The 26,603-nt window shown below is 34.1% G+C and overlaps 1 protein-coding gene across 1 annotated transcript in view; it reads left to right on the top strand.

Annotated features, from left to right (window-relative positions):
- The first annotated feature begins 4,869 nt into the window (after window positions 1–4,869).
- Window positions 4,870–26,603, top strand: part of LOC140438436 (uncharacterized) — a 59,117-nt gene continuing 37,383 nt past the window's right edge. The window contains exon 1 of the mRNA XM_072528113.1: window positions 4,870–5,029. Coding sequence (XP_072384214.1) covers window positions 4,997–5,029 — 33 coding nt within the window. The 5' untranslated portion in view covers window positions 4,870–4,996. The remainder of the gene's footprint in view (window positions 5,030–26,603) is intronic.

Raw genomic sequence — 26,603 nt, forward strand, 5'->3', positions numbered from 1 at the left:
TATTTTTAAGCAATTACACACGACTGGACTGTTATTACTTTCCAAATATCTGAACCTTCTGTCCTATCAACAGATACTTCCCCTTATAGATCGCCATCTGGTTGCAAAAAACGTGGGTGAAAATCAGATCCTAGGGATAATTTTTTGATTAAAATGAATGAGAAGTTATATCGGTCAAAAGCAGGTGGGCATGAAAAATATAGATTTACGAATCATCATTATTATTGGTGCTACAGCCCTATAAAAGAGCCTTGACCTTCCCAAGTCTGTTACGCCAGTCAGTTCTATCCATTGCCAACTGTTGCCAGTTTGCTGCGCTTATTTTTCTACCATCCTCATCTACACCATCCCTTCATCTGAGTTTTGGCCTACCACTACTTCTACTTCCCACAGGTTGTGACATAAGGATTCTGCTAGGAGGGTTGTTCTGCTGTGATCTTGCCAGATGTCCTGCCCATCTTAGTCTTCCTATTTTTATAAGATATACTACGTCTTTACCACCAAATATATGTATATATCTGTGATATATCTCGTAGTTGCACCTCCTTCTCCAAACACTATTTTCACAGATGCCACCGAATATTCTTCTCAGGATCCTTCGTTCAAATATAAGCAGGAGGTTTTCATCTGCCTTGGAAATGGTCCATGTCTCCGATCCATATGTCAACACTGGTTGTATAAGGGTTTTGTATATGATTATTTTTGTTTTTTGGCTTAAGTTTCTGCTTCTCATATGTCAACTTAGTCCAAAATAGCATTTGTTTGCTAGGATTGATTTCTTTCGTCATGACGTTCTCCTTGGTAATCAGGGAGCCTAAGTATGTGCATTTGTCCACCACTTCAAAGGTAGAGTTATCAACCGTGAATTGGTGGCCGATGTTTGTGGCTCTATTGTTGGCTGTTGATGCCATTATCTTAGTTTTCTCCTCGTTTACTTGCAGGCCCATATTTTTTGAGGCATTTGACAAGGTGGTATACATTTCTTCTAGCTTGCGTGTTGTGCGGGTAACTAGATCAACATCATCTGCATATGCCAAAATTTGGGATGATTTATTAAAAATGTTTCCTCTGTTGTCTATTTGGGTATCCCTGACCGCCTTTTTCAGAGCTATGTTGAAAAGGAGACACGCCAGCGAATCTCCCTGTCGCAGCCCAACATGCGTTTCAAATGCCTGTGATTGTTCGCCCTGTATTTCAACTTTGCAAACAACTACGCATTGTAGCCTTAACCAATCTTCTCGGTTTATTGGGGATGTGGAATTTATCCATGGCTTCATACAATTTATTTCTTAGGACGCTATCATAGGCCGATTTAAAATCTACGAAAAGATGGTATGTGTCGATATTGAATTCATTGGTTTTTGACGTGACAACGTCTTAAATTAGGTTGTGGCTCGGAGTCATTCATGAAAAAGTGTAACGCCCGCTCACGTCTGTTACAGTGAGTCACCGAAAGAGAGAGAGGCCCGCCGGACCGGCGAATGCCTTGCGTCTCTCTCCCACTCAAACATGATCGGTCCGCTGCGCGCAAAGCACTAGATAATTAGGCGCGTTGAATCGGTGCGTGCTTCCGTGCATCATCGTCCTATCCTCAACAAAATCACTCAAATAGAAATTAGTTAAGTTTAAGTTTACATGTACAATGTTTTAGTAAACAAAATATATTTCTATAGTTAAAATTTGTGCAATTATTATTTTCATTCAATTCCTTGTTCCTATTGTGCAATTTAATAATATTCATATCAATAAATATTCTACCGAGAAAAAGACGTTGTCACGTAAAATCTTCGCCCGTAAAACCGACTTTACAAGCAACCGAATTTTTTTCCCAGTATTTTCCTTAGCACAAAAATCTGATCTATTGTTGATCGACCAGGCCTAAATCACTTTGATATTCGCCAAGAAGCTCCTCTGAATATGCACTCAGGCAACCATATAAAATACTCGAAAATATTTTGTATGATTTTTTAAAGAGGGTTATTCCCGTATATTTGGATTCCGAAATGGACTTGGAACAAGAGAGGCGTTGTTTGCACTGAACGTTATGTCTCAAAGATGTCTTGACATAAATCAAGATGTATTCATGTGTTTCATAGATTACAACAAGGCCTTTGATAAAGTGCGGCATGATCACCTAATCAGACTCCTGACAGAAAAGAATTTAGATAAACGAGACATCCGACTAATAGCAAATATGTACTACAATCAGAAAGCAGTAGTGAGAGTAGAGAATAATACCACTGAAGAAATTGAAATAAAGCGAGGTGTGAGACAAGGGTGTATACTGTCACCAACCCTGTTTAATCTCTATTCCGAAGACGTAATGAATAGAACACTCTCTGAGCAATCCGTAGGTATTAAAATAAATGGTGTTAGATTAAACAATCTGAGATTTGCCGACGACACCGTTCTGATCGCAGAAACACTTGAAGAGCTACAGACATTGGTGAATAAGATAGCAGACTGCAGCGAAGAATATGGACTATCTTTGAACATAAAGAAAACTAAATTTATGGTAATATCGAAATCAACACAAAATGTTCAAAATTTATATTTACACAATGAAATTATCGATCGAGTTAGCAAATACAAATATTTAGGCACTTTTATAAATGAAGACAACGATAGCTCAGCAGAAATCAAAATAAGAATAGAAAAAGCCAGATCCATATTCACTAAAATGAAGAGAGTGTTCTGCGGAAGAGATTTGAGCCTTGAAATGAAACTTCGCCTGATGAGATGTTACGTACTTTCTGTGCTGTTCTACGGAATGGAGTCATGGACGTTGAAAAAGATTGACACCAAAAAATTAGAGGCATTTGAACTGTGGATGTATCGCAGAATCCTGAGAATATCATGGACCGAGAGAGTCACAAATGTCGAGGTCTTGAGAAGAATGAATAAAGAAAAGGAAGTCATATTTACGATCAAAAAACGAAAACTGCAATACTTGGGACACATTACAAGAGGCGAAAGATATGAACTGCTTCGAATAATTATGCAAGGGAAAATATCAGGAAAAAGGTCCATAGGAAGAAAACGAAACTCCTGGCTAAAGAATCTACGGGAATGGTATAGCTGTAGCAGCAACGAATTGTTTCGGTCAGCAGTTTCGAAAATACGTATAGCCCTGATGATCGCCAACCTTCGGAACGAAGATGGCACTTGAAGAAGAAGAAGATTCCCGTATAGTTTCTACATTCCAATTGATGTAGACTCTTTTTGTGTAGCGGACAGATTTACGAATAATGAATTGCAATAATGAATTTGTTGCTCGTGTGAGTCCATTTCAACCTAGGTAGTAGAAATAAATGACAGACTAACTTAAAATCTATTGATTTAGTAAGCGACGAAAGATTTACAATTTATGGAGAAAATGTTGCTGTGAAATTAAGGGTTCTTCCAAGAGACCAAAGGATTATAGTAAAAAAAATTAATTAATGACGTTTTATTTATTTGAAGCAGAGTGCACCAACTTAAACCGGCAATGGAGATTACAACCAACTTCAACTACTGCCAGTTTATCTAACATTTCCCACAGAACATTCAACGATAATCGCTTAGTTACTGCTGGTATAGTTGACATATGTCAAAGTACATCTAGTGATACCACACAGCTAATAGTCTCACAGATCTCCGACAGACTCAAAACGATAGCAGTTATTCACAGTTTTTTGCATCAGAATTCTTGCAAACCTTTACTGACAACAATAATAATTAAATATTTAATTATCAATATTTTTACCAAACATTTACCTAGATCATGTTTTAAAATTTTATTTGGTATTAAACGTAATATTATAGTTTTTACCTACCTCTCATATATTTTAGTATCTTCAGACAATCCTTTGTAAACCTGCGTAAATTGCAGCACACGTTTCGGGTATTATTCTGCCCAATGCTTGAGGAGAAATGACAGCGGAAAACTTCAAAAAATATCATGTTCGAAAACGAGCCCTCTATCACTTATGCCTTATGGTTAGGTGGCAAATGCATGCCAACTTTAAGCTTTGATATCGCGACAACCAATAGACCCAATGTATGAGTCCAACTTTTTAAAGTGCATTTAAAAGCATGATCCTATCTACGTAAAAAACACTTCGTCTATTTAACTGCTTATTTTGGGCCAAGCATAATTTTGCAAATTTGTAATTTTTTTGCGGACTCTGGATTGCAAAATTATTGTGCGACAACTATTAAATCTATCCTAACAAAATTTGGCGCACGTTCCAGTCGTATTATAGGCGTAATATAAAGGGTGTAAGTTATATTTAAGCTGTCAAGGACATTGAAAGGAAAAACTCAATTTTTTTTGCAATTTTTTCCAATTATTGCCATTTTTTAAACAATACACATTCAATTTTCAATTTCTGACTAGCTAAATATTATGTAAAATTAAAAAACAAAACTTTTATCTTTGATATTTTATTTTGTAGGAGCAATATCTCTCGAGTTATAGGCAAAAATATGGACACAAAAGTAAAAAATTTTTCAATTTTTTTCAGATTTTGTTAAATAAAAAATTTAGCACAAGGTTTGCAATTGGCGCAAATCTCGATTATTAATACAAAGTATATCCTGAAGTGACTCCAGCAAAAAAATAGACTCCTATGGAAAATGTCCATTATGGTCTGCTTTTGGACAGTTCCCGCCTGGACTATATGGCTTTAGTAATTGAACCAGTATCGATTTTACAATGCTTATAGTTTTTAAAAGTTTTATACACAATGTTTCGTCTAGTTCTTTACACATAATTGCAGACTAGACATGTAGACATAAGTGTAGGATTCAGAACTTAATGTAAAATAAAGTGTGAAAGTATCTTTTACTGCCCCACCTTGGTCTTGCAAATCACTCAAGAATTCTAGGTGCAAGCAAAAGTGGGGTGCGGCTATAAAATCCTATAATCCAATGTTTGAAATTCCGTTTTAGTTAATATGAAACGAGAGTGATAGTTACTGAATTTAAGCACGTTTTTCGATCAGTGAGAGTGAAGATGTGGTCAGGTTTTATTTGTGTTTTATTTGTGGTAAGTAGTATCTTCAAAATAATTTAAATTAATATTTAATAAAATTTGGGTTTATCAAAGAAAATGTTTATATTTTTTTAAAATAATCTGTCTTCTTGAAATTACAAAAGAAGAAATTTGTATAGTTATCACTAAAAGTGTTGTGTCATTATCTTTTTCACCATGTAATAAACGAGTACATACATGACCATTCTTCAAATTGCAGTATCATCTCTGCATTGAACAAAAACGATTTACAGGTAGGGTTTTAGAACTTTTGAAATGAAATAAAATGTAAGTTAAACTTTCAAATCTTCTTCTTCTTTCTTCCTTAAATCCTTTTGACCCATAGGGTGTGAAATTATTTATTGTGTTTGTGTCGATTCTCGTTTTCCATTCTTTTTCATTTATCGATATCATTTTCTTTTCTGTGTAGTTTATTCCTTTGGCTTTACTTTCTTTTATAATTTTATTTATCCAGCTTTTTCTTAGCTGTCCTCTGTATCGTTTCTAATGTTATCCTTGTCTATCTTCTGTACGTGTCAAAACAATTCCAATTGTTTTCTGGTTAGAATAGATGATAATCTGTTAATAAATAAACTGTTGTTTGGGGGATCCTTGTTCTAGATCTCTCAGCTCATTCCTTGTTTCATTCCCTTTCTAGAAGAAAATCTTCTGTTCTTTCTCCCTTGATTTGTATTTTCGCTTTTGTATTTTCATATATCGATTTTACTGCTTGTACAGAGCAAAGTATTCTCGGATATCAACAAGACGGTATTATGCTTTAAAATTTTAAATTACGTAAATTGTTTTTTCATAATTTCTTCTGAGTTTATTCTACTTATCAACTTTGTCTCCATTATAAGTATCCGGACCGGTATGTCGATTTATTTTGCATTTATAACTACAGTTCTCTCTCGAATCGTCGAACAATTCTTTGATATTCTTGACATATTTATCAATTTGTAATTGTTTCTGTCATTAATTTTACTTTTTTTTATAACGATTGATCGTATCGCATTTCTATGTATTATCTTTATTTTTGCTTTACTTTGGTTCATTAGATCCCAAACGTCATTTGTTATATAGTCTTCTCGTTTGTCTGTAGTTTTTATGGTATGTAGCTCTTATTTCATCAATTTTAGTATCGCAATATTTACACTTTTCTTCTTTTGAATATATTTTTATATACATACACACACATATATATATACATATATATATATATATATATATATATATATATATATATATATATATATATATATATATATATATATATATATAGCTACTTGGGGCTCAACGTTTGACATTAGTTTCCCAGGTAGCTGTCGTTTCCTCTGTGGTTATTGTTAGTGGTTGCCTTGGAAACCATCAAGGTCTTCTAACTCTGTCACAAATTGGTCGCATTGCTCCTATAGTGATCCTAAGTTGACATGCTTCTTTTCTAACTTGGCTGCACCGTACTGAAGACGACCAATAGTCGGTTGCAATATACGGTTGCCTCCCATCGATATACTTTTTTGGTTTTTTTTTGTGAGACATGCCATTACATTTTACTTTTATTATTCACTCGCATTAACCTTTTCCTTTTGTTTTAAACGTATTAACGTTTGGCATTCCTTTCCCCAGGTAGCTGTAGCTTCTGCCGTAGTTATTGTTAGTTGTTGGCCTGCAAACCATCGGGGTCTTCTAACTTTCATTATATAATAAAATCAGCAAAAATAATAGGGCGTATAAACCATACAATACGGCAAAACAAAATATTAACATAATAACATTGGAGACAAATCAAGGACACTTAGAGGACATATCATGAAAAATAGTGCAAAATCCAGACCATATTAATTTAAAACTCAAAATACTACTGAAAACAAGAGAAATAAGGAATTTTGTAGAATAATTGGGATGTAATTTAAAGATTTAGACAGAAACAAAAGCATTAGATACACATCGCTATTGTTAGCCACCCACTCCGGATCAGATGCTAACGAATGATTTTATAGTACCCTAAAATCGTATGTGCCACTTCTGCTAGATCCATAGTTCCACAGCTCTACTTCTCCGCCTTTTCTGTCATTGTGGTCTACACCCGTATCTCTGGGCGGAGCTCTGTTATATATTATATCCCTTAGAATTCGGTCCCAACCTGAACTTGGCCATCTATTCACTCCTGCCTCAGAGAGGAGCTCTTCTCTTTTATTTTACAGACCTGGCGTGCCCGGTTCGATGCCTTCGTTCATCATGTAATCAAACCCTGTCATCGATCTACACCCATCCCTGTGTTAAGCTTCATCCGGTGCCCAATCGACCTTAAGTGTGTGGCTCTTTATTGTACGATCCCATATTATCAAATCAAACAAGATCTATTATAACTCCCCTCATTTACTAACTCGGCCACAATAACGAATAATTGAAGATTCTTGAAAAATGATTAAATATATAAAAAAGTAGAATTCATAAACTCCTAATATAAATATAGAAAAATGTATAAATATAATCCCTAACAGGAAGAGAAACAAGCCGATATTTTACACTTGAATTATTTTTTCATAACCTATTTATGCGGACTTCATAAAATATATACTAACTGGAATGCTGCCTTGAACTAATTGCCATTGTAATAAGCTTTCCTATGACTGATCGTGATAAGTTAAGAATTATTTATATTTTAGAATACTCATGGTATCAAGTTCCACGCGTTCTGATTATAAAAGGTACTATGCAAATAATTTTCGCTAGATATTGGGTTTGCATGGTCTGATGAAATCGGGCTTCTCTGTATATGGCCGTCTTGTTTCTGGTGCCCACACTTAAGGTGTCTCGAACCTTCCAACTAACGGCAACATCCGCGATAAGTACCCGATTACCCTATTGCAAAACAAGACAGGAATTTTCTAAATCTGAGCTGCATCTTATTCTAGGCCCTTACCTCTACAATCCATCCTCTATGCTCTTCTGTTTTCTTCCGATACGTAACTTTATGTCTTTGCCGCTGAGCATTTTTGTTAAACTTAGCTTAACCTCTTGTTACGATTACATCCTACCCAGCACTTTCGTATGGTAGATTTAATGGAATGTCTTTTGTTGGTAGTAAATTTCCTCTTAGCTAAGCTGCTGTAACATAATCTTTCTCTGACGATAAAGGCGGTGAATTGTTTTGTAAATTTCCTCTCAGCTAAGCTGCTGTTACATAATCTTTCTCTGACCATAAAGGCGCTGAATTGTTTTTCCAGACATAACTTACGTTATGTGAAGCACTCTGGGACAGAACGTTACAGCTATATATGTTTTTAAGTCTCTGGCTTAATTACCGTGTTATCAACGTTGAACTGCCTCTTGATGTTATTATCCGTTTCTATATATTCTCCCATAGTTGCAACATTTATGACAGCGAGAGTTTAGCTGCTATCTCAGGTGTGGCCAGACTAATTAGTTTTGATATTCTGCGTTTCATTAAGCTGGAACGTCCATCACGTCCAGTTCATCCTCTTTGATGGAAATGTGAATGTATGCATCTGAGCACGAGCGATTGACAGAATATTTCGACAGCTATGCGCATGGTCCTGTCAACGCACTTCAGTACTTATTTAGCATAGTTATGACCGGACTCTGAAGCTTATCTATATATCTCGGCAGTAGATATTATCTAATGACAAGGAATTTCTGTCGCAGTTTAGGCCCAGAACCTCGTCTACTATCGAGCTGTATCTGTGTCTCAGAATTCACTCAGAATTCACTCAGAATTTCACTCAGAATTCTTCAAACTTATGGACTATGATGGCATAAAATGGTTGACAAATATATTTAACAGTATATATGATACGGGCGTAGTTCCCCAAGAGTGGTTAGTGTCAACTTTTATAAATCTTCCAAAAAAACCCAATTCGAGAAAGTGCGAAGACTATAGAATTATAAGCCTTATGAGCCATTTACTTAAAACATTTCTAAAGGTCATTCACAAAAGAATATATACAAAATGTGAGGAACAACTAACAAGAACACAATTCGGATTTCGTGATGCTCTGGGAACACGGGAGGCGCTTTTTGCTGTACAGGTGCTATTTCAGAGATGCAGGGATGTGAATTGTGACATATACGTATGCTTTATAGATTACCAGAAGGCATTTGACAGAGTAAAACATGACAAATTAATGACTCTAATGCAAGAAATTGGAATTGACAACAAAGATCTTAGAATTATCAGAAACAATTACTACAATCAAACGGCCAAAATCAAAATAGAAGACCAGTTAACTGATAAAATTGTAATAGAACGTGGAGTACGACAGGGCTGTATTTTGTCTCCATTGTTGTTCAACATTTATTCTGAATGGGTATTTAAGGAAGCTTTAGACGGTTGTGCGAAAGGAATACTAATAAACGGTGAATGGTTGAATAACATTAGATATGCAGATGACACCATAGTTTTTGCCGATAATCTGAATGACTTACAGATATTAACAAATCGCATAACAGAAGTCAGCAACAAATACAGACTAGCTCTTAACATAAAGAAAACCAAATTTATGACAATTAGTAAAAAACCAATACTAAACGCTCATCTTACAATCAACCAACAGAATATTGAAAGAGTCGAGCAATATACATATCTAGGCACCAATTTAAATAGCCAATGGGACCACTCAACATAAATTAAACAGCGAATAATAAAAGCAAAAGCAGCATTCGTTAGAATGAGAACCATTTTCAACAGTCGAGACATATCATTAAAAACAAAATGCCGTCTATTGAACTGCTACATATTCACAGTTCTGCTCTACGGAATGGAAGCATGGACACTGACTGTTGCATCTACGAATCGGCTCGAAGCTTTCGAAATGTGGTGTTATAGGCGCATCTTACGTATATCCTGGGTTGACAGAGTTACTAATGTGGAGGTCCTGCGTAGAATGGGGAAAGAATGTGAAATTCTCATGACCGTCAAAACTAAAAAGATGGAATATCTAGGACATGTAATGAGAAATCAAGAACGTTACGGCCTTCTCCAGCTGATTCTCCAAGGGAAAGTAAATGGTAAGAGAGGACTGGGAAGAAGACGCATTTCCTGGCTTCAAAATTTACGAAAGTGGTGTAACACGACTACCACTGAACTGTTCCACGCTGCAATAAATAAAGTAAAGATAGCCGTGATGATCGCCAACATCCGGAACGGATAGGCACTTTAAGAAGAAGATCTGTGTCTCATTAAAGGCTATTCTGGTCTGACCGAGTGCAGTACAACTTCTACTTAGGTATTTAACTAGGTCGTTTGGCAGCATCTGTCAAATTCTGTTGTTGCAGACAGAGAATAGAGAACCTGTAATGGAATAAGAGTGCTTATTACTACGGGTAACGTTAACCGTAATAGCCGCATTCTCACCAGCATTTCTTGCCACTCATCTCTTCTTGAAAAACTCAATAGAAGTCCTAAGCTATCTGATGCCATCTTTGGCAGATTCAAACAGCAGGATCAAGTCGTCAGCGTATCCTAACACTGAGATCTTTGTACCATCTGCAATCGGTGAGTCTGGCCTGTCTTTGTTAAACTTGCAGATTAGCTCGTTGACCATCATGTTAAATAAGTATGGTGACAAGGGATTACCCTGTTTAACACCTCTGCTCATTCTGATGTTGTTCGTCGTCCTTCTGCCGGTGGTGAAACTTTTAAGGCAGTTCTTATATGAGTCGTGTGAATGTCGCATCTACAGGAAAATCTAAAGGTTAATGGACATATATGATTGCATTAACAAATATCTGACATATGTAACGTTAAATCAAAACAAAACAGGATACGTTTAAGAGTATCTTGTTTTAATGTTAACCAATAAGGTATACAAAACAAATCAGATATGTTTATTTGACTATTATTTGTATGTAATGATAATTAAAATTTACCATTATAATTATATACCTAACAGTAACGACAAGTATTTTATTCATAACATTTACTAAGTTACTTATAATCACTTGGTTTGATTTAAAATACTCTTATAATATTTAATTGCTGCAACTAGACAAACATGTTTTTCATAAAACAATAATTAAATTTTCATGAGCAGTGTATTATCATTTAAATCTTTTTGCCTCCTTATTACTAGTACAAGGTATTCAACTTATGGCATTTAAACGGCCATCAGAAATATTACTTCTTAGTTTTATTGAAATTTACAATTGAAACCTGTATTTTTTCGTTATACAGTAACCTTTCTCGGGCTGTGTGTTGCATAATTTTTAATTATATTCACTTTTATCGCTGGACAAAAATCCCAGACACTTAATGATTTTGTGATTACCTGCAATTTTTAAAGATGAAATGGTCGAACATTTGTATGTCAAATCATATAGTTTTCTATAATGTGAAGTCTAAAAATTAAATTATTTATGTATTCATTATATAAAAAATACGAAATATGTTATGAGTTAACTGTGTACCTATGTATACCCTTCGACCGACTCCCTGACTTCAATAATTGCTACAAGCAATTGTGGCGCTATTATTCGGATTAGAGTATCTTTTGACATAATCTTCCAGCAGTTCACATTCGTCTTAAAGCACATTGTAGTGTCTGAATTATTTCTGGAACGACTTCATGCTTCCTAATGTGTTTACCATTCTGCCATGCTTTAAGTAATTTGCATTTAGCTACATGGTGACTAATTCTACATTGTGATATCAATCAAATAATGCCTTAGAATTATATTATACCAAATTGTCTATATGCCAATGGAGCATAAGGATTAATGCACTGAACGCGCTCAAACGAAGATATTTCTCGTCTTGTGCTGTTTGCAAGCCTTTCTAACAGAGACAAAATTTTAAAATAAACTTTTATTAAATAAGCTACAAATTATCTGTAAAAGATTTTTGAGGAGTCATTTTATTATATTTGTTTATATTTGATGCATAAGGAGAGAACCTAGATAATGGAGTGGTACATGTTGCACAATACGGTTACGGCCTGTTAAACGCTCGGCAGTACACCTCAGAGGTGTTATTCACCCTTTTTTCAAACTAATATTACCCCAGTTAAGGAAGAAAACAGCTGAAAAATCTTATACAGCTATTTGAAAGTTCTAAGACGTGTGTAAGTGTTAGCTAATAAAAAATTCGTAAAGACGTATAGCTGATTTTGCTTTGGTTTTTTTAAACAATCTGAAAAAGCGAAAAAAAATATTTTTTGTATATACAACGTTTCTTATACATTTCAGAGTAAAATAGTTTAAATAAAAGTTATAGTTCATAAAAAGTTCTTTAATTTTAATAGTTTCCCATTAAAATATATAAACAATTGACCAATGTAATCACATAAAATCCTTATTTTTGTAGTAATTTGTAAATGTTAATAACTTTGTTTTTTTGCATCATTACATTGCAACATAACTACTCAAAATTGACAGTTAATGAGTTACTAAAGTGTGCGAAATTTCAAACAGCTCGATTTAACAGTTTTTAAGTTATTCACTTTGTTTATCCCAAAGAGGGATTATTTAAACAATTTTACTTGCCCAAACAGTCACTGTAGAAGTATTCTGTAAATCACAGTAGATTCTTTAAGCCTTTAGTTTTAAAGCACATGAAGCAAATTTCAACATTTTATTAAATTTGGTATTAAAAAACAGTTTGAAAAATTTTGATTTGAGTTTTTAGCTTATAAACATTTTTAATAACTTTGACATTTTTTATGTCACACGCTTGTAAGTAGGCTCAATAAAAACATGATGAAAAAATACACTTTCCAAAAAAAAAACGAAATGTTCTATGACCAATAACAAGAAATAAGCCGAGATATTGCAGCGGATAGTTCTCCCCTCCACTTTTCCGTGGCGGTATTTTACGAGTACCATAACTTTAATGGGTTATAACCATCGAGTTAGAATCTATGGAGAAGCTATGAGCATATTAACGCGTGTATTAAAAACGGCGTAGGTAGGCGTGGCTAACGGTGATACCAATATGGCGGTGGGATCATGGCCGGACTCAATACTATTAAAACTACTATAAAAATATGACTAGTTATTCAGAAGATTTAATCATAATCTACAAAGTGCAATACATTTTTAATAAACTATGATTTATTTATCCCGCGGTAAACACTAAAAACACGATATATTATACATAAAGATAAATTAATACAGTCAAATACTATTAATTTATTCTCTGAAGTACGGGCCATTACTTTGTTTACATATTTGCATACTAACCTGTAGAACGTTATTCCTGAAGATTTTTTATTAACATTGCTTCTGCCGCTGCAACTACGTTGAGAACAAGAAACCATTATTATGCACTATCACAATATATTATTACAGTTTCTATAAAAGTATTATAAAACTAAAAATATTCGAAAAACAACAAACGTAAATAAACATATACGATCTGTCAAAAGTGTCAAAACAATATGGCCGAAGCGAGGTCGTTTTTAGTCACGTGATGCCCTCTCCATAGATTCTAACTCGATGGTTATAACTCTTTACTTCTTTAGATTTTCAGATTTAGACCTTCATTTATATTCTGATCAATTTTCAGCTCTGAATGACAATAAACAATGGGAGTATGATTTTAAGAAAAAAAAAATACTATCTTGTTTCCTATTGGTCATAGAAGATTCCGTTTTTTTTTTGGAAAGTGTGTTTTTTTATCAGCTTTTTATTGATCCTGCTTACAAGCGTGAGGCGTAAAAAATGTCATAATTTACTAATAATTTAGCATAGTATAGTATAAACGATTACAAACTGAAACATAGTATAAACTGAATTATTACTATATTTAAAACGCCATTAATAAAATAAATTTTATTGTGTGTAATAAATTATACTGGGTGTGCAAAAAGAAACCGGATGGTCAAATAAATGAATATCAGATGGAAAAACAAGTTTTCAATATTTTTTAAAAATCTACCGAATGACACCAAATACGAACCCCCAGCTATTTCCCCTAGAGCGGAGAGGGGAGCAACTTTAAAATCTTATGTCCAGATTTGGATTCCTTATGTAAAATCAAGTAACTTTTATTTGATACATTTTATCGAATTGCTGATAGATGGCGCTATAATAGGGAAAACACGATAAAACCCAAAAATATTTGATAAGCGGTCGTGTTTGGTGTCATTCGATATATTTTTGAAAAATATTAAATACCTGTTCTTGTTTTTCGACCAGATGTCCTCGCGAAATATTCCACAGTTCCGCTTCCTTTCACACACCCTGTATATAAATATTATATTTATTTCATTGGCCTTTAACAGAACAAAATCCAACATTCTTACTGAAAGTAAAATATAGGAAATTAAGTCATTTACGTTTCAAGTGATTTGTAAGTAATCGCTTTTTCAAGTAATCGCTTAATTACTTATCGGTCTTCATATAATGGCTTTACCTTTTCATGATTGATTATTACATATTCAATGTTAAGAATTTTAGTCAGGTCTCTATTAAACATGTTAAAATCAGAATGAATTAACGAAACAGTCAATTTTTATATATATATTTTTTGCCTATTCACCATTTAATTATGTTTTGTTTTAGTTGCATACAAAGTTAATCCATTGGAAAGATCACTTAAGTTAGTTTTTATGTTTTCTTATAATATACGATTATTCTAATGATATGTGATTATCATCATCATTGGTGCTACAGCCCTATAAAAGAGCCTCGACCTTCCCAAGTCTATTACGCCAGTCATTTCTGTCCATTGCCAATTGTTGCCAGTTTGCTGCGCCTATTTTTCTACCATCCTCATCTACACCATCCCTTCATCTGAGTTTTGGTCTACCCCTACTTCTACTTCCCACAGGTTGTGACATAAGGATTCTTCTAGGGGGATTGTTCTGTTGTGATCTTGCCAGATGTCCTACCCATCTTAGTCTTCCTATTTTTATAAGGGATACTACGTCTTTACCACCAAATATATGTTTATATCTGTGATATATCTCGTAGTTGTACCTCCTTCTCCAAAATGATATGTGATATATCTGAATACCTTATCTGATTAGTAGATTTGATTATTTTATAGTATAGTATAGTATATTTATGATATTTGATATGATATTTAAAGGCGCGTTTTCACGGGTCGATCTAGGTTGAACGATTTGGATCGTTCGACCATAATTCGATCTGTGTGAAAAGCAAAAAGGTTTACACGATAGGCGACAAATGTTGAATTAATTGTGGTATAAAACGGCATCACTTGAAATTATTATTGTAGGTGTGCAATTAATTTGTTGCGCAATTTGTATGTTGTTGTAATATTTTTTATTTTATTTTTCAAGTAATTTTCAGACATATTCGGTTTATTCATATGTTGTAGAATTGCTTTCAATGCTGCTCGCCCCGCTTGTAGATTGCTATAAAGCTCAGTTTGTGGATTCCATAATACATCATAGTTTTATTAAGCATCCAAAAATCTTGCCATGTCTGCATCTGACCATTTTCACTCATTTTTTCCCAAAATTACAGCTTATCGCACTAAAAACAACAACTGCATACACGTTAGAAGTACTCTACTCGGCTTTCTGCACGTTGTGTTTTCGTTCGACGAGATGTTTACACATTCGATTTCAGTCGTTCGTCATCGATTCGGCGACAATCGCCCATCAAAAGTAGACAGTCTTTCTACTTCCGTCGAATCGACTCACTCCGCCGAACGGCCAAGTCGATTTATGGTTTACATACTCAATTTGCTTTCGATTTCATAATCGACCTAAATCGTTCAATCCAGATCGACCCGTGAAAACGCGCCTTAACTACTCTATTTATACAGTGAATTTTACTAATTTATTAATGATTTGCATTTTTTTCTCTTTGTTTTGTAAATATTCTATTTCTGTTTTTTTAGATTCAAACTCTTTCTGAGTTGTTCTTTTCCCTGTTTATTTTTTGTTTTTTTTTATATCTATTCTTTCTTGTGTTTCTCAGCTCTATGAACTAGCCTCCCATATTTTACTAGGATTAAGAAACGGTGCTTTGAACATATAGTGTTCTAGTTTATTTCTTAGTAATCTACTTCACTAGATATGATATACTATAACTGCCTCCTCTGATAAAAAATTTCTAAGTATGTATTTTAATTGGTTATAGAGAGATTTTCTTTCATTCTCACCTAGCCCAATTTATGGAGCATACACATATAAAACATTCAACAATTCTTTATCAAGTACAAGTTTCACAGACGTCAATCTATCATTTGTTCTTAAAATTCCTGCAAAATTATCTGTCATCTCTCTATCAACCATTATACCAACACCATTCGCAGTTTTACTTTACCTTGCCTACCACAATTTATATCCCTTACCTATTCTCCGTTCACAAATTGTTGAGCGCACGAAATGTGCCTGGAACTCATAAAACGGTCGTAAATCATAGGCGTTCCTGAGGTGTTTATTTATTCAATAATAATATAATGTTTTAATACTGTTATATATAATATTAATAATATTTTAATACTAATATATTTAGCAAAAAAACAATTAAAACTTTCACGGCTAATGTTGGTTATTATATTATATTAATAAAAATAAGAATTTAACCATTAACAATTTTGTAAATAAGAATACCTTATCTCTTTGGATATTTCAATACTAATCTTCGCGTTTATTCACTTTATTAGAAAACCTGGAATTCATATCCGAAGGTACTATTCGTTGCAAGATAATTAGGATGAAATTCCCCAGATTTTTAATAATATAATGGGTATAAAGATGCCGGCTTTGGCCACGTGCCTCGTCTATTCAGTTTATATTCGAAACTTAACTTAAAAGGGTGAAGTTATTACGAACGAAAATAATTTTTTTGTTTAGTACGTTTTTGATCGCATGTAATTTACGGGTCGTCGGTGTTTCCGCGTCTACGGCAGTAATTAGCGTCTCGAATATTTCTTTTGCGAATTATATGCAGTGCGTGAGTGATTTTTTATTCCATATATCTACGAACATATACGTACCTTTCGCTCGTGCTCTTTTTGTTGGATTGTTTGTGATGGCTTCATCATCAACATCATCAAGTTTTACACCGGTACTGTTGCATACAGTCATTAAGTCTGTCTATTCACCAAGAGAGAAGACTATTGTCCTAAATGTTCACGATGCTCTGGTTTCTCAGAATCCTACAAACACTGTTCGCAACATAGTCGAAAGTTGTGCCAACATGACTGGCGTAGGGGAGTCAACTATATATAGGTTCCTATCAGAAAGAAAAAAACACGGTATAGCTAACCCAAACACAAACGAACACTTAAAGAGAGGGAAAAAGTCTATTGAAATTGATGAATTTTGCCAAAAATGGTATTCGAAGTAAAATTCATGGATTTTTTTTTCAAAAAAGAAATACCAAACCTAAACAAAATTTTACAAGAAGTTAGAGACGACCCGGGTTTGCCTCATATCGGACGAACTAAATTGTGGCAAGTTTTAAAAGAATTAAATTTCCGGTGGGAGAAATCAGACCGAAAATCACTTTTGATTGACCGGGAGGAGATAATATGTTGGAGAAGAAATTATCTAAGATCCATACGAAAATTCCGGGCTGAAGGAAGGTCAATTTTCTACCAGGATGAAACGTGGGTAAACTCAGGTCATACTCTAAAAAAAATTTGGTCAGATAAAATTATATTAAGCTCCAGGCAAGCCTTTATGGAAGGTTGGTCTACTGGTATCTCCTTACCTTCTGGTAAAGGCAGTAAATTAATAATTTCTCACATTGGCAGTGAAAAAGGATTTGTTAAGCATGGTTTTTTGGAATTTCAGTCCAAAAGCACAAGACTATCACGAGAAGATGACAGCTGATGTTTTCGAAGAGTATTTTGAGCAGATGATTGAACACATACCACCAAATTCAATTATAGTATTAGATAATGCACCTTATCATTCACGACTAGTAGAAAGACTTCCAACGACTGCGTGGAAAAAACAGGATATTCTTGACTGGCTGTGGAATAAGTATCTGCCTTACGAAGATGGATTGGTAAAGCAGAACTTTTAAAAATTGCCCGGCAACACAAATCTAAGTTCAAGAAATACGTAGTTGACAAAATGGCGGAAAGGCGAAACATCACAGTCCTTAGACTTCCACCCTACCACTGCGAAATAAATCCAATTGAACTCATTTGGCCACAAATGAAAAGTTATGTGGCTAGAAAAAATACGTCATATAAAATACAAGCTGTACGTGAATTGTTATACGAGTCTTTACAACATATTACAGAACAAAACTGGAAAGATGCAGTAAAACATGTAATAGAAGAACAACAAAAAATGTGGGATCTTGATAACATAATTGATGCGACCGTAGAGACACAACCGCAATTATTAACCCTCAAGACGACTCGGATTCCGAAGTCGATCCTATTTATTTTGAATTTGAATTTTTATAGTTCTTGTACCCTTTGGCCGTTCTATCTCTTTTTAATTCAAACACGTTGTACTCTCCTTATTTTAAGCTCATCGATCTACTGTATCCTCTTACCAGTGAGACTTTCACTATTCCGTTGAAACTCTATCCTGATTTCTCTAAGCGGTAATATTGTTCCCCCTGTTTATTGTTGAATGCATGCCGCAAACGACAGACGTCTGGCTTTAAGATAATTCGCCAACGCACTATAGGTGCACGGCACTATAAGAAGAAGAATTGTTGAATGATTAAGCTAGACTATTAAAACAGTCCTTTTAATAATTATGTACCAACTGTTGTGTTATTTGTTTTATGACTATAAGCAAAAATAAAATTTCACTTATAAAATGAAATTTCACTCACATATTTTTATATTACGCGGTTTTATTACAAGATTTTCATAAATTACTAATTGATAGGAAACAAATAAGTAAAAGAAGTTCGAAAGCGTAAACAAGTAGGTTTTTTATGTAACAGAAGATATCGACCATGATATTGAAATAGTATGGTAAATGTTTTACCACACGTAGCAATGTTTTGCAATAAAGTAAAAGCATTTCTATTAGAATGTTAATGGTAATATGGCAATACTTGCCGTGCTTAAAATAAGTTAATAGTCACAACATTTATAGTTTTTATGTAAAGTTATACTTATTTGTATTTTATTTAGACAAAAAAATCTACATGGTTTATACATAATACGAATAGTGTTAATAGAAAAGAAAATTTTATTAATATTTTGATTTTTAGGCCGTTTCTGGGATCTTAAAAAAGTAGCTAAGCAGTTTTCACAGTTTTCAAAGTCCAAATCCAATTAATTTCAGAGATAAATCTAATATTCATTTTTAACTATGCTTTTTTACTTTATTTCTCTCACTCACTGATAAACTCATAAAGTTATTTAATGACTTACCGGTAAAATCGCTACACAAAACATTCATCATCATCATCATCATCTTGGTGCTACAGCTCTTAGAGGGCCTCGACCTTCTCAAGCTTTCTACGCCATTCTATTCTGTCCCTCGCTTGCATTTTCCAGTTGCCGACTCCGATCTTCTCGGCATCTTGTGTTACCCCGTCCATCCACCTTAGCTTTGGTCTACCCCGTCTTCTCATTCCTACGGGTTGCGCTGTTAGAATCTTTTTTATCATGTTTGACTCAGGGGCCCGGGCTACATGTCCTGCCCACTGCAGGCGGTTTCGCTTAATTATAGTGGTAATATCTTTACCACCAAACGTATGCTTGTAGATATTCTGCAGTTCAAAGTTATATCTACGCCTCCATACTCCGTCCTCACAGACCGCTCCGAATATCTTGCTTAGCATCTTTCTTTCAAAAATGGATAGAGCGGATTCATCTGTTTTCGTTAGCGTCCATGCCTCTGATCCATATGTGAGAACGGGGACTATCAGTGTTCTATACAGCCTTATACGAGTTTTTTATTTCCTCAGATGTGTTATTATTGGGGTTAACCGATGTCCCTAGATATATGAACTCTTTGACTGCTTCGAAGTTTTGGTCATTGATGATTAAATTTGTGTCAACATTTCCAGCTCTTGTGTTTGTGTTAGTCGCCATGAATTTGGTATTATTTTGATTTATCTGTAACCCCATTCGTTCTGCTGCTGCTACTAGCTCGGTTAGGATTTCCGCAGTTCTCGCCCTAGTTCTTGTTATAATGTCCACGTCGTCTGCATATGCTAGAATTTGGACTGATCTATTAAATATTGTTCCCCTGCTATCTAAATTAGCGTCTCGTACAACTTTTTCTAAGGCGACATTAAAAAGCTGACACGCCAGCGCATTTCCCTGCCTTAACCCCCTATGTATTTGAAATGGGGTTGACGAGTCGTTTTGAATTTTAACTGCTGATAGCATCTTCGCCATTGTCACTTTTATCAAACATATGAGTTTTTTTGGAATTCCCAACTCATTCATAGCGCTGTAAAGACTTGGTCTTAAGACACTGTCCTATGCCGCTTTAAAATCGACAAAAATATGATACATATCTATGTTAAACTCTTGCGCTTTTTCGAGGATCTGTCGTAGTGTAAAGATCTGGTTAATGGTTGAACGTCCACGCCTGAATCCCGCCTGACACAAAACATTAAACTTGTTAAGAAATAATTTTTACAGTAGGTATGAAATCCCACTCTCTACAGCACCAAATAGCAAATTAGTTTGGTATACTATCTTACTTGTGCTGACTATAATAGTTCTTGTTACATTGATTAAACGGGTTCTTTAAAATCTTGGTTAACTTCTCACAAATGGTATCAATATAATGGTAGCATATATAGGTATCAATGTAAACAGCCGATAGAACCACTCTGTAGAGATAAAACAACGCAGAGGCAAAGCCAATAAGTACTTATAAAAATAAGTTCGATAAATCAAGATCTACGTCTAACAACAAAATTTCGTCTACTTAACTATTATATAATCTCGGTTTTGCTTAAAGGATTGAAAACTTGGACTCTATTGGAGGCATCTATGAAGAAGGCGGAGCCTTTCGATATATGATGTTAAATACGCATACTACCAATCTGATGGTTTAATCGAGATCATTATAATCATCATTATTCTGGCTTTACAACCGTGCGTGAGTCCTAGTCTCCTCAAAAAATTTTCTCCAGTCGTCCCTCTCCATCGCCTTTCTCCGTCAAGCACGTGTTGCCATATTTCTCATGTCTTCATCTATGTTATCAAGGAATGTTGTTCTGGGTCTTACTCTTCTGCTCTGACCAATGAGTCTATTTTGTTGGTGTTTATTATTAAACCCAATTTTGTAGCTGATTCTTTTATTGCTACATACGCCTCTCGTACAGAGTTTTCCGTTTTCTCATTGGTTCCATGATAGGTATGGTTTACTTCAACTGTTGAAGGATAAGTGTTTAGTAAGAGAGGGTCGTGGAGGCGATGTATTTGCTGTCCCCATACTCGTTCAATGTGTCGACCGCAGGCCTGTTTCGAGCAGCTGTAGAGAAAGTTAAAATTGCTATGATAATTGCGAATATCCGAAACGGAAAAGGACTGTGAGAAGAACTGTATTTCTATTTTATATGGGAGGTTAGACACGACACAAAATCAGGCACTTTTCATCGTTTCTTCCTTTAACATTCAATTTAGATGATAAAAAGGCTGAAAGTACAAATCATTCCTGTATTCAGCAACTTTCAAAAATAAATTAAATAAAAGAGTAACTTCAATTTTATTGGATTTATTTTTTATAAAATATTTTATTATTAAACAGCTATGCGTGAGTCAGTACAAACTAAATGAAAGTTATTTTATTTTTTACAGCTATATTAGGAATATTATAATACAGAAATATGTCTTAAGAATTATGGTTACTTTCTTAGCTATTTCGTAATGTATTTATAAGTAGTTAGACATTCCACAAGTGCAGGTATGGCAGTGGCCAGTTATGTATGCATTTTACAAGTATAATCATTGAAACCCATGATACGGTTAACATTAATTCCATTACTAACCTTGCAATGATTTTTTTTTATTAAGAACTCGTTTACCCATTTCACGAGATAAAAATGGGCGTTGCTGATCTAAAAACGTCTACATAACCTTGCTTGTTAATACGGATCAAAAATTAATGCTACTATGGCAATGTATTTATTATTTAATGAATAATTGAGTTTTGCGGTTGGCAACTTGAAAATAATATGAAATATTACACGTTGGAAATGTTAATTAGTATCTTATTGTCCTAATCTTTTATCCGTGTTAGACCAAATATTAATTTTATATCGGATTAAATTACAATTGATTATAATGAGAATTACATTTTACATTTGTTTTGATGTTTCGATTTCCAATCCGGAAATTATTTAAAAAAAATTGTATTAAGAAACTATAAGATTTAACCTGTAAATGTTTATAATTGGCACTGGGTGACAACCAATTAACAGTTGCCTTGATACGAAGTATAGGAAATAATTACAATATTTAACACAATCAATACACTAATATCTATCATGTCTAAAACTAAATCTAACAACATACAAGAAAGATCAAAGAACTGCATTTATAAAATAACTTGTGAATGCAACAATTTTTATTTAGGAGAAATCTCTAGATCACTAGTTGTTAGTGTGAATGAGCATGAATCATGCTCATGGATATTTTAGTATTTATCAATTGGATTGCGTTTCCTATTGGCTTGAAGTGTCCCTTCTAAAAAGGTTTTCCTATCCAGTAATTTTTCTGCCAAGTGACACTATTATACCAGTTGTCCTCATATAGTGTTCTACCAAAATCTAAATATGGCTCCATTAATTCCATAACCACTTTCGAGGATATAGATACACCAGGTTAAGTTTCCATTCCATCATTAAATTATATTGCAAAGTGTAAAAAGGGTCGGTGCACAACGTAAAAAATTTTAACCCCATACCGATGCCTTTTGTTTTGCAGGTACTGCCTAAAACTTAGCCTACCTTGAAATAGTTCCATTGACTCATCTATACACAGGGACATTTCGGGAATTACACAGTAACTAAACTTATCCACTAGTAAGTCAATAAGGGGCTGAAACTTGTGAAGCCGATTTCCGGGAATCTGTGTCGAGTTATCCGAAATAAGGAACATGCTGAAAATATATATTTTAGTAATTAAAACCTAATATAAAATGTTGTAATAGTACCTCAACATCAAGTCAAATCAGTTTCTGGCCATGTAGTCTGTCAGTTTGCTATTATATAACTGTATGTTTTTCCAATAATGAGCCAGAGAGGGCATATCTACTAAACCCATCCACATAAGTATGCCTAAAAAGGTATGCATTTCTTGTCGGTTTGTCAGTACCTAGCTTTTAGTTCTTGAACTTCTCTTTATATTGCGTTTTCCAAGACATTATTGAGCATACTTGTTTGTTTGATTTACTAACAGGAATACCACTTCTTCATCAAAAAACCAACAAAAGAAATCAAAAGGGCTGGCATCTTGCATTGTACCTATTAGATCGAGGTTTACGCCTACTTTTTCGGAATTCGTATTATAATTTATATTTTTATTACTTTGCTCATCAGGTATTTGCCAATCTTCAAATATAGGAATATTCTCAGGTGCTGGTTTTTGCTCATTATTTACTGTCTAATGCATATTATGGATCCGCTGGGTCACTATCATGAAACTCCGAAATAGACGATGATCCGCTTCGTATTTCTACAGTCTCAAACAAATACAGTAATCTCTTCTCTTCTTTGGAATCCATTATTACAATTTACAATCGCGACTGTATCGGAAAGCAACAATCAACAACTAAACTACCTGCTAGAGCTTGCAAAAAGCTGTTTCTATATTTGCCACTACTAATAGGATAGACATCTATCGTTAGCAACATTTCTTTGCTTTCCTTCACTAACAGGATATCATTCGCAAATAGCATTGATCAAGGAGCCCCTTCTCTTGCTATTATTGTACTGGCTGGATAAGCTGGCCCCAAAACACGAGACTATTTTATGGTTAGTCATATATCTATACACATCAGTGATATTTCAAGAACATTGTACAATAAGGGAACCACCAAAACTCTGTGGAAAGATCAACCACAATCTGCTATTAAATGACATTAATTAAAGCTTAACCAATTGAAATCGATGTATATTGACTTGAAATAACAAAATATTGCACCATAACTAGTCTACACTAATAAAACCAAATAAAGTATACTAACACAGCAAAACACTTTGGGATGACTCTAAGTGACAAGATTAGCCACAGCTGGCTCTGATGTAGTCTAATCTAGAGATCCAATTTTCGATGATCTTTTCCAACATTTGTCGCCATATATCGGGAATTACGGGATAAATGTTGTCCTACAAGTGGTCAATGGTTTCAGGCATATCGGCGTAGACTAGCAACTTCACATATCCCCACAGAAAATAGTCTAGCGGTGTTAAATCGTACGATCTTAAGACCAATTTACGGGTCCGAAACGTGAAAATATGCGGTTATCAAACGTTTCTTTCAATAAATTAATTGTGGCACGAGCGATGTGATATGTTGCGCAATCTTGAAGAAACACCACAAAAATTCTTTCTTACAATAAGTAACTAAAATTAAACTTTAAAAAGTAAGAAAACAACTTAAATTAAAATTACTAAGAATAAATGAAAACGAAAGTTAAAAGATAATAAAATAAAATTAAAAGCTGTAAACTATCTATGGATGTAAACCAACGGAAGATCTGTCATTACTTTTGACACAATTATACATTGCGGAATTAAGCTTCGTTTGATTATTTTATTTGTGACATCACGAGATTGTGTTAAAATAAATGATTGGTTCAAGTCTTCGTGAGAGAGATAGACTGTCATTTCTCGTTATTATCTGACTGGGGTAAAAGTGATGGGGAAATGTTCCAAAGTTCATTCATATAAGTTTCCGTGGTATGCGTGTTATCATTTAGAGTAAAGTGGTGCGAAAACGTTCCATGGTTAATCCAATAATGATGGACGATTATGTTGACCATAAAATAGACGTATGTAGTACGCGTTACGTATTTCGAACACAACGATGATTTTCAAAATAAACTTGCATAAATTGGAAGCGTTGTTCAGGCGTTAGTATATTCATGGTGAAATGCCAAACCAAACTAAACTTAAATCACTTCTCAGCTATCATAATGGACGTCAGTTAAAAAAGTGTTGCCAACTTACATTTCTATACCTTTAAAAATATACCCAATGCAATAATTAAATAGATCTACAAGCCTAATTTAAAATAAAATGGAGTCAAATTCGCGTTTTCTTAGATCAAATATTTTTATAATTAACAAACTCTGTAGTTATTACCAAAGGTTTTTGTTTACCGTTTTCTAGTATTCACCACAATTTTACTCAACAATACTTATATATTTATTATATGTTATTATATAGATGACATACTAAGTTAAACAACTACATATATTCCTGTCTGAGACTGACTGGGGAAAAGAAGCTCTAAACTGAGTAAGACTTCGCGTAGAACATACTGGGTGGAAAAGTTCTCATATCCGACATGACACGTCTTAATGGGTGATAGAGAAAGTCCTATGGATATACAGAGTGGCCCAAAAGTCTGGAAACGGCCAAGTATCTCGTAAACTGCTATTCATAATTGTACAAAATTTTGGGATACGGAGACTCCATATTTGATATTTTCAATGTTGCCAGATTTGCCGTTTCTCTTATATTATTAGTGACTTTGGTTTTTCAAATTCATCACCCTATATATTCAGTCATTATTGAAATCTCCTATTCAATACGAGTTCAACCATATGTAACACTTATGGTTTTATGTACTCTGGAAGGTCTTAAATACATAAAACAGTGCAAAATATGTAGATTTTAATAAATTTAAATATTTAAATGTAGAATGCTGTGATTTTGACATTTGTTCACCATTTACATTATTAACTAAAACTGACAGTAGTTGTGTTTCGAAAAGTTCTGCAAGATATATTGCTTCTCTAAAATGGCTCTTAATGAAAAAGAACGAATTACTATTCTAATGATGAGAGGGTACAGTGACAGAAAAAGATCTTATTGTGAAGTAGCCAACTAGTTCAATGGTACTTTCCCAAACCGTTCTCCTATTCATAAGGCGACGGTACAAAAAACTGCAAAGTGATTTGAGGAATCTGGAGAAGTAAAAGATAGATACCGATCAGGTAGACCGAAAAGAGTCATGCATGACAACAAAACTTTAGATATAATGCAAAGTTTTGTTGAAGATCCACATACATCCTCACGCAGCGTTGCACAAGTACATGATGTAGGTCGTTCTTCAGTCTTACGAGTATTACGTAAGAATAAATTTAAACCATACAAAATTAACTTAATGCAAGAAGATGACTTCGATCGTAGATTAGAGTTTACTGAGATAATGATGGATACAATTAAAAATGATGAAAATTTCCTTAACAGAATATCTTTTTCCGATGAAGTGTAAATCGACACAATTTAAGGTACTGGAGTGACGTAAATCCACACTGGATGCGTGAAAACCATACTCAAAGACCACAAAAATTAAATGTATGGTTGAAAATAGTTAGTATTAAAAAATTTATTGAAACAATTAGGCGTTGCCAGACTTCTGTTTTATCTATTTAAGACCTTCAAGACTACATAAAATAAAGTGTTACATATAGTTGAACACGTATTGAATAGGAAATTCATAGGATGAATTTGAAAAACCAAAGTTACTAAT

Source organism: Diabrotica undecimpunctata, chromosome 4 (genome assembly GCF_040954645.1).
Source record: "Diabrotica undecimpunctata isolate CICGRU chromosome 4, icDiaUnde3, whole genome shotgun sequence".
Taxonomy (NCBI): domain Eukaryota; kingdom Metazoa; phylum Arthropoda; class Insecta; order Coleoptera; family Chrysomelidae; genus Diabrotica; species Diabrotica undecimpunctata.